The sequence below is a fragment of the Ustilaginoidea virens genome, chromosome 7 (assembly GCF_000687475.1).
Source record: "Ustilaginoidea virens chromosome 7, complete sequence".
NCBI lineage: Eukaryota > Fungi > Ascomycota > Sordariomycetes > Hypocreales > Clavicipitaceae > Ustilaginoidea > Ustilaginoidea virens.
The window spans coordinates 1,665,716-1,680,167 of NC_057322.1; the positions used below are offsets into that span (position 1 = coordinate 1,665,716).

General features: G+C 58.0%; 5 protein-coding genes across 5 annotated transcripts; 3 read left to right on the top strand and 2 right to left on the bottom strand.

The window, feature by feature from the left end:
* Positions 1-259: 259 nt before the first annotated feature.
* UV8b_08128 (uncharacterized protein) lies at positions 260-2,161 on the top strand (the record flags this gene model as incomplete). Its single annotated transcript, XM_043145625.1, has 3 exons — positions 260-352; positions 447-588; positions 657-2,161. The coding sequence occupies 3 exons, from the start codon at positions 260-262 to the stop codon at positions 2,159-2,161; spliced, it is 1,740 nt and encodes a 579-aa protein (XP_043001560.1).
* A 1,291-nt stretch (positions 2,162-3,452) lies between these two features.
* Positions 3,453-4,477, top strand: UV8b_08129 (uncharacterized protein; the record flags this gene model as incomplete). Its single annotated transcript, XM_043145626.1, has 6 exons — positions 3,453-3,455; positions 3,533-3,543; positions 3,806-3,980; positions 4,058-4,131; positions 4,192-4,240; positions 4,340-4,477. 6 exons carry the CDS (start codon positions 3,453-3,455, stop codon positions 4,475-4,477), a joined length of 450 nt encoding a protein of 149 aa, XP_043001561.1.
* A 481-nt stretch (positions 4,478-4,958) lies between these two features.
* On the bottom strand, positions 4,959-5,658 carry UV8b_08130 (uncharacterized protein; the record flags this gene model as incomplete). The annotated part of the gene is made up of 2 exons (XM_043145627.1): positions 4,959-5,468; positions 5,554-5,658. The coding sequence occupies 2 exons, from the start codon at positions 5,656-5,658 to the stop codon at positions 4,959-4,961; spliced, it is 615 nt and encodes a 204-aa protein (XP_043001562.1).
* A 595-nt stretch (positions 5,659-6,253) lies between these two features.
* UV8b_08131 (uncharacterized protein) lies at positions 6,254-8,326 on the top strand (the record flags this gene model as incomplete). Its single annotated transcript, XM_043145628.1, has 1 exon — positions 6,254-8,326. The coding sequence occupies one exon, from the start codon at positions 6,254-6,256 to the stop codon at positions 8,324-8,326; it is 2,073 nt and encodes a 690-aa protein (XP_043001563.1).
* A 1,161-nt stretch (positions 8,327-9,487) lies between these two features.
* Positions 9,488-12,598, bottom strand: UV8b_08132 (uncharacterized protein; the record flags this gene model as incomplete). Its single annotated transcript, XM_043145629.1, has 1 exon — positions 9,488-12,598. One exon carries the CDS (start codon positions 12,596-12,598, stop codon positions 9,488-9,490), a length of 3,111 nt encoding a protein of 1,036 aa, XP_043001564.1.
* Positions 12,599-14,452: the final 1,854 nt, after the last annotated feature.

The following is a 14,452-nucleotide window of genomic DNA, read 5'->3' on the forward strand; positions in this document are numbered from 1 at the left end:
GAACATTCTCTGGGTCTCTGCGCTTGGCACTTGGCAGCTCAGCTCCATGGCAACATGTTTTTCCGACCGAGCCTCGCGGCGACAATTTTTCTGCTTAAGCAGCAAGCAACCTCCAATTGCAACCAAGCCTGCCATCCACTTACTTTTCTCCTTGCTCCCCAGATCAAGAACAGCTGCTGCATCTCGCCAGCTACGCCTTGCATAAGTTTCTCTTCAGCCCCCTTGTTTGTATTCTATAATCCTGTCTTAATAGTCAACGATGCAGCGTGCATTGAGCTCACGAGCACGAGCCACGGCTCTGTCGGCCTCCCGTCACCGTGCTCTTGGCCAGCAGCTTCGATTTGCTCACAAGGTATGCTCGGAGCTGAATCTCGGACCTTTCCCTGGTGCCAACGAATGCTGATTTTATTCCCCCCTTTTTTTTTTGACTGGCCCCTTGCTTGCAGGAGCTCAAGTTTGGTGTTGAGGGTCGCGCCTCCCTTTTGGCTGGCGTCGACACTTTAGCCAAAGCTGTCGCCACCACCCTTGGTCCCAAGGGCCGAAATGTCTTGATTGAGTCCAGCTTTGGCTCTCCCAAGATCACAAAAGGTTCGTAGGCGCTTTTATATCCTCGCAAAGCTCGGGCCTGGTTTTTTATTGATGATTCTTCTCTATAGATGGTGTCACTGTCGCCAAAGCCGTTTCGCTAAAGGACAAGTTCGAGAACCTCGGCGCCCGTTTATTACAAGACGTCGCCTCCAAGACCAACGACGTTGCAGGTGACGGAACCACCACCGCCACTGTGCTCGCCCGAGCCATCTTCTCCGAGACGGTTAAGAACGTGGCTGCTGGGTGCAACCCCATGGACTTGCGCCGCGGCATCCAGGCTGCCGTGGACTCGGTCGTGGAGTATCTCCACAAGCAGAAACGCGACATCACCACCAGCGCCGAAATTGCTCAGGTTGCCACCATCTCGGCCAACGGCGATGTACATGTTGGACAGATGATCGCCAACGCCATGGAGAAGGTTGGTAAGGAGGGTGTCATTACCGTCAAGGAAGGCAAGACGATGCAGGATGAGCTCGAGGTCACCGAGGGTATGCGCTTCGACCGCGGCTTTGTCTCTCCCTACTTCATCACCGACACCAAGTCCCAAAAGGTCGAATTTGAGAACCCTTTGATTCTGCTCTCGGAGAAGAAGATCTCTGCTGTCCAAGATATTATCCCCGCCCTGGAGATCTCTACCCAAACCCGCCGCCCCCTTGTCATCATTGCCGAGGACATTGACGGCGAGGCACTTGCTGTCTGCATTCTCAACAAGCTCCGTGGACAGCTGCAGGTGGCCGCCGTCAAGGCCCCCGGTTTCGGTGACAACCGCAAGTCCATCCTTGGCGACATTGGCGTGCTCACCAACGGCACTGTCTTTAGCGACGAGCTGGAGATTAAGCTGGAGAAGGCCACGATTGACATGCTTGGCTCCACCGGCTCCATCACCATCACCAAGGAGGACACGATTATTCTGAACGGCGAGGGATCCAAGGATGCCCTCGCCCAGCGCTGCGAGCAGATCCGCGGGGTCGCCGCTGATGCCACCACCTCGGAGTACGAGAAGGAGAAGCTCCAGGAGCGTCTGGCGAAGCTGTCTGGCGGAGTTGCCGTCATCAAGGTCGGTGGCTCTTCCGAGGTTGAGGTGGGCGAGAAGAAGGACCGATTTGTCGACGCCTTGAATGCCACGCGTGCGGCTGTCGAGGAGGGTATCCTGCCTGGCGGTGGTACCGCCCTGATCAAGGCGTCTGCTCAGGCTCTCAAGGAGGTCAAGGTTGCCAACTTTGACCAGCAGCTCGGCGTAAACATTGTCAAGAACGCCATCACCCGCCCTGCCCGCACCATTATCGAAAACGCCGGCATGGAGGGATCTGTCGTTATTGGCAAGCTCACTGACGAGTATGCTGCCGACTTCAACAAGGGATTCGACAGCGCCAAAGGCGAGTACGTCGACATGATTGAGGCCGGCATCCTGGACCCACTCAAGGTTGTCCGCACCGGCCTTGTTGATGCCAGCGGTGTTGCTTCTCTTCTGGGCACCACTGAAGTTGCCATTGTCGAAGCTCCCGAGGAGAAGGGTGCGGCCGGGCCTCCCATGGGAGGCATGGGAGGCATGGGCGGCATGGGAATGATGTAAGATGACGGGAGAAGCAAAAAAAAAGAAAGAAAGAAAGAAAGAAAGTTATGAAATTGTCATCCAAGGCATTTGTACAAAAGCCCACTCGGCATAGGATCTGGTGTTGTAGTGCAAGAGGGGAGGGAAAGGGGAGGAGTCGGTGGACTTTGCTTGCAATCTCCCCTCCATCACGTCAGTTGGCATGTTTTCCCCCATACATCATACCCTTTGAGATTTTTCAAGCAGATCGGAATGCCCTGTATTATATGAAGTATCACTTGACCATGTAGAACAGAAGTTTGGGAAAATTAAAGCACGACCAAGTCGAAGCAGTGCGTCGGACACTCGACGTTTGTCTCGGTGTATTTCCGATGCTTCAGGTGAGGCAGTCTTGTTGACCTCGGTTACGACGGCAGCCCACAACACAACCTGATGGCTTCTATAGAAGGCTAGGAGAAGCTTTACCTGAGGAGCAGTGCGGCACATGATGATGTCGATAGAAGGTGCAAGAACCAGCAGCACCTGAGATGTGAGGACATGGTCGACGGCAGACTCCAGCTGCTGGTCCAGCTGCTGGTCCCGCGCTGGGCTGCGGCCGGTCTGCGGCCGGTCAGTGATGCCAAATACAGTCGAATGAAATGTGCAACACGGTCACGGGAAGGAATCCAGCTGTGATTTGGCAGACACTTTTGGTTCGTCAGGCTGATGCCGAATGGCTCTGGTTGCACCGGCTCGATTCGTTTACTTTAGCTGACGAGCATCACGTGAAGCATCATCTCACGGCAACCCCTTCCCCCTCCCCCTCCCGCCCAGCAAGCTCGCTCGCTCGCTGTCAGTGCTGTGCTTTGGCCCGGCTTTGCCCCCCCCCCCTCCCCCCCGCACCTTTCCTTTTCCCTTTCCGAGCCCTGCTGGCGCTCCGCCCCAAGCTTACCCACTACTTATGAGCGGGACGTGCTGCCTTGCCTGGCCTGATGTCTGGTCGCTTCCTGGCCTCCCCATTCCTTTCCAAACGTACAACTTCCGCCAACAAAAAGCTCGAAAGACGGCATCTCGTGCCCAACGTATTGCGACACCACGCTTCCTTGGCCGCTGGTTTTTTTTCTTTCTTTCTTTTCTTTTTTTTCTGCTTCCCTCTCCAGCGTAAGTGGCATCCAGGGCCGGCCGAACGGGGGGCACACTCGTGTCGCTCGGGCTGATGGCTATTTTGCTCGTCTGGCACGACAAGCTGACGGGGCTGGCTGCGTGGTAGACGTGCTCCCCCCCCACCACGCACCCCTCACTTGCGCAGCGCTATTCCCGACACACCGCGATCATGGTACGTGTATCCTCGCGAGAGAGAAAAACTGTGGTTTGGCGTGCCGGTTCTGATGTCGCTTTCTGCTGTGGGCGTAGTCTCAATCTGGGTGAGTGGTTTTTTTTTGTCCGGTCTGTCCTGCTTTGAAAGATGGGTGTCGCGGTCGTTTCGCCTGCACGGATGGCTGTGGACGACGTATTCGACGTATTGAGCGGGGACGACAAGAATAAACACCAAAGAGGGGGAAAAAGAAAAAAAAAAGATAAGAAGACAAAAAGAAAAACAAAGAGAAAAGGAAACGAAAACAAGCGCCGTGCCGCAATCACACTGCATAATGGTGTCGCTGACTTTCATCATTTCCCTCACTGCAGCATAAGTGTACCCGCAGAGGTCACAGACGCCTTGAAAAAGCTGGGCAAGCCATACAAGTACATCATCTTCAAGATCTCTGATGACCAGAAGACGATTGAAGTCGAGGACGCTTCCGAAGAGCAGGACTGGGAATCCTTCCGGGAGAAGCTGTTCAAAGCCACCTTTACCAAAAAGGTTGGAGTTGCGCTGCCGACGAGACGCCGCCCGCATCTTGGAGGAACAAGGAACTTGGCTGACGCGTAGGTGCATAGGGGGTTGTCGGGCCCGGCTGTCGCTATGCCGTTTACGACTTTGAGCCCGAGGTACCAGCTGGTCGAACACCGGTGTAAGTAGTCGGCGTGCAAATGACGGCCCAGAGGACAGCGCGCGTTGACAGGACCGTTAGGAGGAAGAAGACCTTTATCATGTGGTCTCACCCCAACGCATCCCCATGGGTAAATGCCCCCTCCCTTTTCCTTTGTAGAGACACAAAGCGATACAAAGCGGTCTGACAAAACTAACAAAAAAACCCCCCCCCCCGACTTTGTCACCAGGCCAATGTACCGTACGCTTCCTCCATGCCGGCAATGAAGGCTGCCACCTCTGGCTTCCACGAGGTCGAGGCCAACGATTTCGAAGAACTCGAGTACGAGACCGTCGCCAAGGAGATAATCAGGCGCTACAGCCGTTAAGTATGGATGCAAGCGAGGAGGCTTTTTGGGGCACGCTGCGCATGTCAAACGTCGGCTTTTTCCATCACATGGTTGTGGAGATGTTGAGCAGTGATGAGGACTGGCGCCGGGGGTTTGAACCGTGACGCCAGAAAAATGGGAGCAAAGCAGCAGCGAAACGAGGGAGGATGGTTGATGTATTTGGGGGTGGGTGTTTTTTTTATAATGATACTAAAAGTCAATTCCCATCAATTTGTATCTATTTGATGGTCCGGGCATCGGGATTCCACCTCGACGACCAAAGTGGGCTGTTGATCAGTTTGTGAGCCCTGGGTCGCGCTTCAGAGGCACCAGAGGCTTGTCCTCGTTAGTTAAAGAAATTGAGATTTGGCGTAGAAAGGGATCACGAGACATGAGGAATGAGGCGTGAGCGTGAGCGTGAGCGTGCCATCCCCTCATGATTCGCGCCAGGCAATCCGCACCCTGCACCAGTCTCCTCCCATCACGGCAGTCCTCCATTCGCCCGACTCGCCTCCCAGCTCGCCTTGAACAGCCGCGCCAGGTCCGTCGCCGCGCGCTCATCCCGCAACCTCTGCGTCAGGAAGCCGCCCAGGTCCGCCCAGAAGGCATCCGTCGTCAGGGCATCCTCCCCCGAGGCGGGCCCCCCCGGCGCCGCCGAGGCAGCAACCCCCGGCAGGGCGGCAGCACCCCCCATCACCATGACGGACAGCTCGAGCTTGCGGTCCGCCGGCGCCAGCACGTCAGCGAGGATCTTGCTATCCGCCAGCGGGCGCTTGTCGTGCAGCACCTTGATCTTGCCGACGGGGATGCCGGTGCGCCGCGAAACCTGCGTCTTGATGTCCAGCACCGACGTGCTCACGGGCTGCGAGGCGAGGGTCATGTCGAGGGGCGGGCTGCGCAGCGACCGGACGGCCACGGAGACGCTGCGCTCCTGCCCGGGGAGGGAGGTGTCTGCGCGGCTCATGGGGACCGGCATCCGGGGGAGGATGTACTGGAAAAACAAAAAGGACGCGGGTTAGAACGGGCGGTTTGAGACAAGGGGGGCCCGGGGGGGGGGGGGGGGGGGATATGCGTACGGGCCGGGCGGGCAAGTTCCTGGGGTTCTCGACATGGTCGGGGGAGAGCTTGACGGGCCGCGCGTCGAGGGTCGAGAGGAACGTCTTTGCGAATGCGGCTTCCATGGTGAGTTGGGGGATGGGCGGCAATTGGGGGGGGGGTATCGTGAAGGATGGAGGAAGGCCTGGCGGGGTGGGGCGTAGGACGGGAGCAGGTGAGGAGTCGCGCGGGAGGCAGCTAGCTCCTCCCAAGCAGTCAGGCGAGGCAGCGGGATTTTTTTCTAGGCTCCAGATAGAATGAGCATCGCGAAAGGAGCCAGAGATGACCGAGAAGAACAGAAAGGAGGGCAAAGCACGCAAAGGGCGTGTCGTCACCGCGAATGGCCTCAGAACTCGGACGTGTGGCTCCAAGGCAGCCAGCCAAGGCAGCCAGCCAAGGCAGCCAGCCAGCCCGTGGCTGAGGCCTGGTGGCTGAGCCGTCCCCACCCCGATACGAGGTTTTGCCGGGCCGGCATCGCTCCTTATCAAGCTTGGCCGAAAAAAAAAGAAAAAAGGATTGGGTGGGGCAGCGACAGAAATCGCCATTTCTTTCTTGCAGAGCCCATCTCTGGTCCGTCCTGCACACGACCGACATTATTTTTTCTTTTTTTTTTTTCCCCAGCAATCCTTCTTGCCAGGCGTCGGTGGCAGGCGCAGCAGCAGCAAGAAGAATCAAAAGAAAATGGGACCTGGGAGACGCATGGGCAGGAAGCAGGGCGCCCCCGAGCCCCTGTCCGAGGAGCACTTTGCCAAGCTGAAGCGCAAGGCCGGCCTGCCCGTCGAGCCGGCCTCGGAAGCCCACGACCACAAGAGGCGGAGGACGGGGAAGAAGGCACAGGCCAAGAGCAAGACCGGGGCCGCCGCCGGAAAGACAAAGACGTCGTCGGGCGCCGGCGCACGGGATGCCGCGCCCAACGGCAGGCCGAAGGAGAAGAAGAAGAAGAAGCCGGAGCCGGAGCCGAAGCCGAAAGCTACCAGGGCCAGCAGGGTGACGCCGCCCGCAGAGGACCAAGACGGCCACGACGACCACGACGGCTCCGACGGCTCCGACGGCTCCGACCTGCACGTCGGCAAACTGTCCGACCTGGACGGCGGCGAGGGACCCGCGCCCTCGCTGGGCGACGACTTCCTGGGCTCGGATGATTCCGGCTCCGAGCCGTCCGTGTTCGACTCCGAAGCCGAGGACGACGACGACGGCGTTGCCAAGCCCGTCTTTTCCGAGGACGAGGACGAGTCCGGCGCCGAGGAGAAGCTGACGGCCGCCAACATCGAGGGCCTGTCGCGCCGGCTGGACCGCCGACTGGCAGAGGAGGCGGCCGCCAGCGCGGCGGAGCTGGCCGAGAGCGCGATGCAGACCAACATCCAGGGCGACCGGCCGCGCGTGGTGGACGGCGGCGAGGGCGAGGGCGAGGGCGACGGCGGTGCGGGCGCGGCGCTCGCGCCGGACCTCCAGCTGCTGCGCTCCCGCATCGCCGAAAACGTCCGCGTGCTCGACGACTTTGCCAGCCTCGCCGAGGCCGGGCGCTCGCGGTCCGAGTACACGGCCCAGCTGCTGCGCGACGTGTGCGCCTACTACGGCTACTCGGCCTTTTTGGCCGAGAAGCTGCTGGGCCTGTTCCCGCCGCGCGAGGCGCTCGCCTTCTTCGAGGCCAACGAGTCGGCGCGCCCCGTCGTCATCCGCACAAACACGCTGCGCACGCACCGCCGCGACCTGGCCCAGGCCCTCATCAACCGCGGCGTCACGCTCGAGCCCGTCGGCAAGTGGTCCAAGGTCGGCCTGCAGGTCTTTGAGAGCAGCGTGCCGCTCGGCGCCACCCCGGAGTACCTGGCCGGCCACTACATCCTGCAGGCGGCGTCGTCCTTCCTGCCGTGCATGGCGCTCGACCCGCGCGAGGGCGAGCGCGTGCTCGACATGGCCGCCGCGCCCGGCGGCAAGACGACGTACCTGGCCGCCATGATGCGCAACACGGGCGTCGTGGTGGCCAACGACCCGAGCCGCGCGCGCGCCAAGGGCCTCATCGGCAACGTGCACCGCCTGGGCGCGCGCAACGTCGTCGTGTGCGCCTACGACGCGCGCGAGTTCCCCCGCCCCATGGGCGGCTTCGACCGCGTCCTGCTCGACGCCCCGTGCTCCGGCACCGGCGTCATCGCAAAGGACCCCAGCGTCAAGACCAACAAGACGGAGCGCGACTTCCTGCAGCTGCCCCACGCCCAGAAGCAGCTGCTCCTCGCGGCCATCGACTCGGCCAACCACGCCTCCCGGACGGGCGGCTACGTCGTCTACTCGACCTGCTCCGTCACCGTCGAGGAGAACGAGCAGGTGGTGCAGTACGCCCTGTCGCGCCGGCCCAACGTCAAGCTCGTCGACACGGGGCTCACCTTTGGCAAGGAGGGCTTCACCAGCTTCATGGGCAAGAAGTTTGACCCCTCGCTGCGCCTCACCCGGCGGTACTACCCGCACGCCTACAACGTCGACGGCTTCTACGTCGCCAAGTTTAAGAAGACGGGGCCCACGGCTGCCGGTGCCGGTGCCGGTGCCGGTGCTGCTCCGGGCCGAGAGCAAGGGCAGGACGGCGGCGTCGTGGACAGGACCCCCATTTCCGAGGAGCGAGACGCCGCCGCCGCCGCCGCGGCCGACGACGACGACTTTGGCGGCTTCGACGACGCCGAGGACAAGGCGTACATTGAAAGGGGCAGGAGGAACGCCATGCGCAGGAGGGGTCTCGACCCGAGGAGTCAGGCGGCCAAGAGGTAGGTGGATGGGACGGACGCGTGGAAAATCGGCGCGGTGGCCAAGGCCAAACGGGTTGAGAAGCGGGATACCAGGTGGTGCGGATGCCGTTGAAGAAAGGCGAGGTGCGAGCATGTAAGCGTAGCAAAAGACAATGGCTGGAAGAACGGCATGGCGCTGTTGTGGCCTGTGAGCCGAGAATCAAGCAAGTCGAATCAAGAATTACTGGACAAAAGACACGGCGCAGTCTTTTACACGTCGCAAGGAGACAACTGATATTCCATAATCATGATGTAAGAAGCAGAAATCAATATTAAATCAAGAAATAACTGGACAAAAGACGCGCAGTCCTGTACACGTCGCAAGGAGACAACTGATGTTCCATGATCATAATGTAAGAAGCAGAAACCAGCATCAAATCAAGAAATAACTGGACAAAAGACGCGCAGTCCTGTACTCGTCGCAAAGAGAGGAGTATGTAATGTAGCAGAGAGACCATGTTTCCACCATGCAGGCAGAATCAATCAACCGTCATCAACAAGCAGCCGCAACGGCACGCGCACCCGCAGACAACTCACAGCGAACGATACGATACGATACATGCATACATTCCCCGGATCAGCTACAATCGAGCCAATGGCCCATACAAAGGAAAAAAAAGTCGACTCGAGTGTTCGCAGCACCCTCTTCCCGCCGTTGCCCGCCAAACCAGAACCCCCGCGCAAGTTGTTCGTCAAGCATCATGTCCGTCATCTCAAGTCGTGAACAAAGGGAAAAAAAAAGAAAAAAAAAAAAAAAAGACGTGCTCCTGTTACCTCCAGCAGCGACCGCGGCCGGAGCGGTGCGCAAGCGCTGCTTGTCTTGCTGTCCGTGACGCTCCGGTGCTCCCCTTTTTGTCCCAAGTCCCCCCCGCCATCTTTGCCATGCCGAAGATATAAAAAAAAAAAAAAGAAAAGGAAATAAAACGACTCAACAAGAAGATGAAATACAAATGAGATAAAAATGACAAAATGAGAGACACAGCATCAGCAGGCGGCTCGCCACACTCACAACAAACCTCTGATCCGTGCAAAACGTCCGCGCATGGCTCGAAATCATCGTCCAGGTGTGGTCGGTCGAGACGGTCAACTCACCACATGACACACACACGCAACACACGACCCCGACCCCGAGCCCGACCCCAGCCTACATCTGGAGCTCGTCAAATTGCGACACGAGATCTCGAATCGTCCACCGCCACATATCCCGATCCCGTGGCCCGCGAGCGACCCACTTCTCGCACTTCTTTCTCCATCTTTCCTCCTCTTCACCTTGTCTTCGGACAAATTCGGGGCCAACGTCAAACTCTTCCCCCACGAGCCAGTCGTCTTTGACGTCGCTCACCCGTCCACCGCCTTCTCCCCCTTCTTCCTCGGCAGGCTTGTCTTCCAGATCCGGTATGTCCTTGAAAACATCTTCATCCTCGTCGTTGAGAGCGTCAAAACCATCCATGGTGTCGCTCGCGTCCGATCTAGCCTTGCTCTCTTGTCCCAACTTCAACCAGCACATGGCTTGTGGGTCAAACACCATGCCGCTTACGACCTGGACGCCCTTTGTAGCGCTGATGTTGGTGATGAGAGCCGGACGTGGAGTGCACACCTCCTTCTCCCGCGCCACCTGGCTAGAGCCCGTGGCAGTTGATGGCGTCGCTGCTGCGGCATCAAACGCCTTCAGCACATTGTCGTTGCCTTCCCATCGAAAGGTGTCGGCATTGTAATACATGCCATTGACCACTTTCGACTCCTTTCCAGAGTTGAGGTTCGAAATGAGGTGCGGCTTCAGCTGCTGTGGGCGCTTTGTCTTTTTCTTGGAGCGAATAGAGGCTTGAGGCAAATGAGCGGAGTGCTGCTGCTGTTGCTGTTGGTGGTGGTGGTGGTGATGCATGTTCGGGCTAGGTCCAAGAGGAGCTTCTCGCTGGGCAGCAATGGAAGACAGAGACCCATGGCTTGGTGCGCGTTGAGCCAACGACGTCTCTCGCGCTATTCGACTTGCCGCCGTGTCACGCGCAAAGCGAGGCGTGTGCGTCGTGGTGGTGGTGGAGGTGGTGGTGGGCGTCTTTGCTGTCAGGCATGGTGTCAAAGGCGCTGGCGTGGCTGTTCTGTCGGGCAGGATATTCTGATACAGCCTGTTTCGTATCGTGGCCTTGCTGCCGCTTGTGATGGGCTGCTTTAGGAACCTCGTCTCGGATTCTCGCGAGATCGGCAAATCATCGAAACCGTCCAGCTCATGTCCGTCGCCAAAGTGCCTCTTGTTCTTGGGCTTGCTCAGGCGCTCCCACGTGTCGGCAGCTACTCTATACCGCTGAGGACTAGGTGATCGGACAGCAGACCTGGAAAAAGACCGGGACATCGGTCGCATGTCGATGCAGTTGTCCGAATCATGGCGCCGAAACTGGCGCAGTGTCTTGGACGCGACATGCTGGGATTTCCCTAGAGATGCGCCGGCGGGTAGAAAGGGCTGCGGTTTGCGAACCAGCGAACCAGGGCTGTCGGTCAGACCTGAGCGTTGCCGCTCCACCGGTGTCTTGGGTCGCAAGCCAGACTGTGGCCGGCACGTCTCGTTCCTCGACGGCGGGCGATCGCAAGGCCGGTGGGGCATTGGCTTGGATGATTGCGCGCTGAGTCCTCGCAGAGAACGCTTTTGTTTCAGGAGCTGGGAACTGGTCGTGGTCGACGATTCACTCTTGAGGGACGAGAAGGATGACCTGGAGCCGACCTCTCGTCCGCTGCCACGGGGCGCGGGCGCTGAGAGGGGAAACTGCCGTCCAGGTGACGTTGTTGTTGGTGTAGGCAGGCTGCTGACAGAAGACTGATGCGAGTGTCCTAGTCGCGAGTGAGAGCGACGGTTGCGCCATGCAGTGGCGGTTTCGCTGCTCTCATACACTGGCTCCAGCGAGGTCGAGTGCGCTCGTTCATGGTTTAGCCGGGGGAGCCTGGTTGTTGAGGTGGGTTTGTTGGTAAAGGTCAAGGAAACGGCAGTCTTGGGGCGTGCGGGACTGGCCGTTTGGACCTCCTTCAGTTTAACGTTGCGATGCAGCGTCAGTTTTCCGGGGCCGAATACGTTGCCGTCTCCAATGTCGAGGTCGTCGAAGAAGTCGTCACGATCCGCTGCGGCCGGTGCAGGCTTGCTGGCGGAACAGGTTGGGGCCGGGGCCGGCGATTCCTCAGGGATCCGTCCTGGGGAAAAGCTCTTGTTGCGCTTTTGAAGACGATCCTTCAAGTTGAAAGGCCCAGAAGGAAGAACGAGCCCGTCAAAGGTCTCGTCTTCACTCTCGGCCGTGATGGAGCTCGAAATGCTTGGACTCAGTGCCGACGCCGAAGAGCTTCTGTTGGAACGACCGTCTCGTCGTGTGCCGCCGTATCGAGTACCCAAGCTGCCTTCCCCCCAGTCAAGGTCGTCAAAGTTGGATGACGGAGTCTTTGGAATGTCCTTCCTAGTGGACAATCGCAACTTGCCGTCCGAGGGCAGCTCCAAGTCCAGTTCAAAGTCATCTTCGGGCTCCTTGGCCTTTCGAGACTTTTGCGGTGTAGGTGGCGTGATGAATGACACGGGCTGGGGTGGCTGCCCGCACCTGGAAGCCTTGACGGTGGCAGCCCCGTCATTGAAAAATTCACCGTCCTCTTCTGTATCCTTGAACCTGTCCAGGTTAATCGCAGACGATAGAGCGCTGGTGTTTGATTGCACAGATTGCCTCCGCTCTGGCTCAGCCCACGTGGGCGAATTGACAGTCTTGGTCGGGCCACTCTGTATTGAGCCTCCGCTGACCTGGCGAAGCGTCTCAGGGAACTCTGGGTAGGTTTTGCGCTTGAGATTCAGCCCCTGGGAGGCGTCTGGAAGTTCCAAATCGTTTTCCCAATCTTCCTGGATGATCTTTTTAATTTTGCGACCTCCCAGTCGTTTGATAGTGCCCCCCATGAGGGCAGAGGGGGGTACGTTCTTTGGTAACGGGATGCCAGCGTGCTCTGCAACAGCAATGGCATCCACGGTTGAAGTTTCATCGTCGCCAGGTAAGTACAGCTGCCTTTCCTCTCCCGCCACCGATTCAATCTCGGACCGAAACGAAACATGGGATGAGGCAGAATCACGACGCCGAGATGGAGGTCTTGACAGGGCAAGTGAGCTGGCAGGACCTGCTGCGGTGGCGAAAGAGCTGCGGAATGAGAGCTCATCGCCTTCCACGAGGAAATCCTCATCATTGTCCCAACTTTCAATCTCATTCTCCAAGAGCTGCTGCGGTTTTGATGGCTGCGGCTCCATGCCTGGCAGTCGCGTGGCCTGGATCAAGACACTTTTCAAGGGTTTGAGTTGGAGTTCCAAGTGGCGAAGATCAGTGTGCGTTGGCGAATATTCAGTATACATTGAGCGGTGTGGTGTGTGCGACTTGCGACCAAGATTTCGGTCTCGAGTGGTTCAAAGTCATAACCGTTGAGCTGATGATGACAGCGTAATGATTGATCCCTTGTCGACTTGGAGAGAAATCTGGTGCGAGTGGTCCGGTACGCCAGAGGTGTATTCAGGAATGGTCCCGAGTTTCCGCGTCTTGATTTCTCCGTTGTCCGTTTGTTAAAGTCGTTCGTTTGATCTGGTGAAGCCAGAAGCGGGTGGTGGCTGATGGGCTACCTATGGAGGGAGAGAGTGGAGTCGAGTGGTCGCTGCTGGACATTTATCCAGAGTTGCAGGGTCCTGGCCGAGACCAACAGGGTAGAAATGGCGCGACCGTCACGACAACAAGCTTAATAGACTTTGGATTTCCCGTCGTTGGCGATGGTCGCTTGGCATGGGATGTGCGGAAAAAGTAAAAGTTTTGGGGCTGCCGTGGGTTGTGTGTGGGCGGCGTGAAGGAGAAGCGAGGAGCTGCTGTGCTGAGGAGCCAAGACTACCAGAGCGTAAGCGTAATCCGTACTCGGTACTCCGTACTATGCAAGACTACCTTAGGTACCTTAGGTAGGTAGGGTAGGCACGAGGCAGGTGCGCCTCTCCATGTCCGCACTGTGGAGCTGCTGCAGGAGAGGAGGTCGCAGGAAGAATGAAGGAGAAGGCTGGGAAGGAAGGAACCCACAACTTGCTGCTGCGGGTGGGCTTGCCGCTTGACCCTCCCCGTTATCGTGGCTCCTTGTGGAGCCAAACGCAACGGTGAGCAGCCAATCAGGCAGCAAACAGATTCCAGGCCCCGAGTCATAGCCCGCGGAACGGGCTCATTTCAAGCCTCTACTGAGTACCAGTCTGCTGAGTACCAGTCTGCTGAGTACCAGTCTGCTGAGTACCAGTCTACGGAGTACCGGCCAGCGAATATACGGAATTCATCTGCTTCGCGGCCGGGGCGTTTTTGCACGACACCGGGACGCTACCATTCATGGGCACGTAATAGATGCGCTGGTAGGTGCCGTGTCCATTTTTGCTAGCAACATTGAAGAAGCCTTGTGACGCTCCCCACAAATATAGTTCGGCAACAAACAATAGTGAACGCGCACCGCACCCGCGTGGCTCCTCGAGCTTTTCAGGGGCTGGCCGCCGAAAGGGTCACGCCCCACAAAGCAGCACGAGGTTAACACCAGCTGCACTACTCCGTACTTCATACGGGTACGGACGTACGGAGAACAGAATCGCTCGAGGCTTAAGGGACAACTGTTGACAGCACCATGATGCTAGAAATCCTCTGTTGGTCTGTAGACGCCGGCTGCCGCAGCCGCGCTCAACAAAGATGGATTACTAGCACAATAACAGCTTGTTGGTCTTTGAGCCCGGCGTCTCTGAGCGTGACTTGTCTGTCATGGTAGCGTTTGGTGATAATCCCGCATTCATCCAGGTGTACGGAGTATACTTTAGTATAGTCCGTATTTAGCGGAGCAAGCTGCCCGCGGGACCCCGAAAGTGCTTTTGGTAATGGACATGCTACATACAGATGACACGTCCATATGTCTTTTTTCCAATAGTTCACGTCTATGTTACTTACTACACAGTACATGTACACCCCTTGGCACGAAGCAATACTGGACAAGGTACCAGACATGTACCTACCTGCTCACTAGGTCGAGGTCAACATGAACCCAACATCATTCCTGCGACTCCAGCAAGCCGAGGAAGCTAGCCCAACTTGAGCATTCCGCAGTA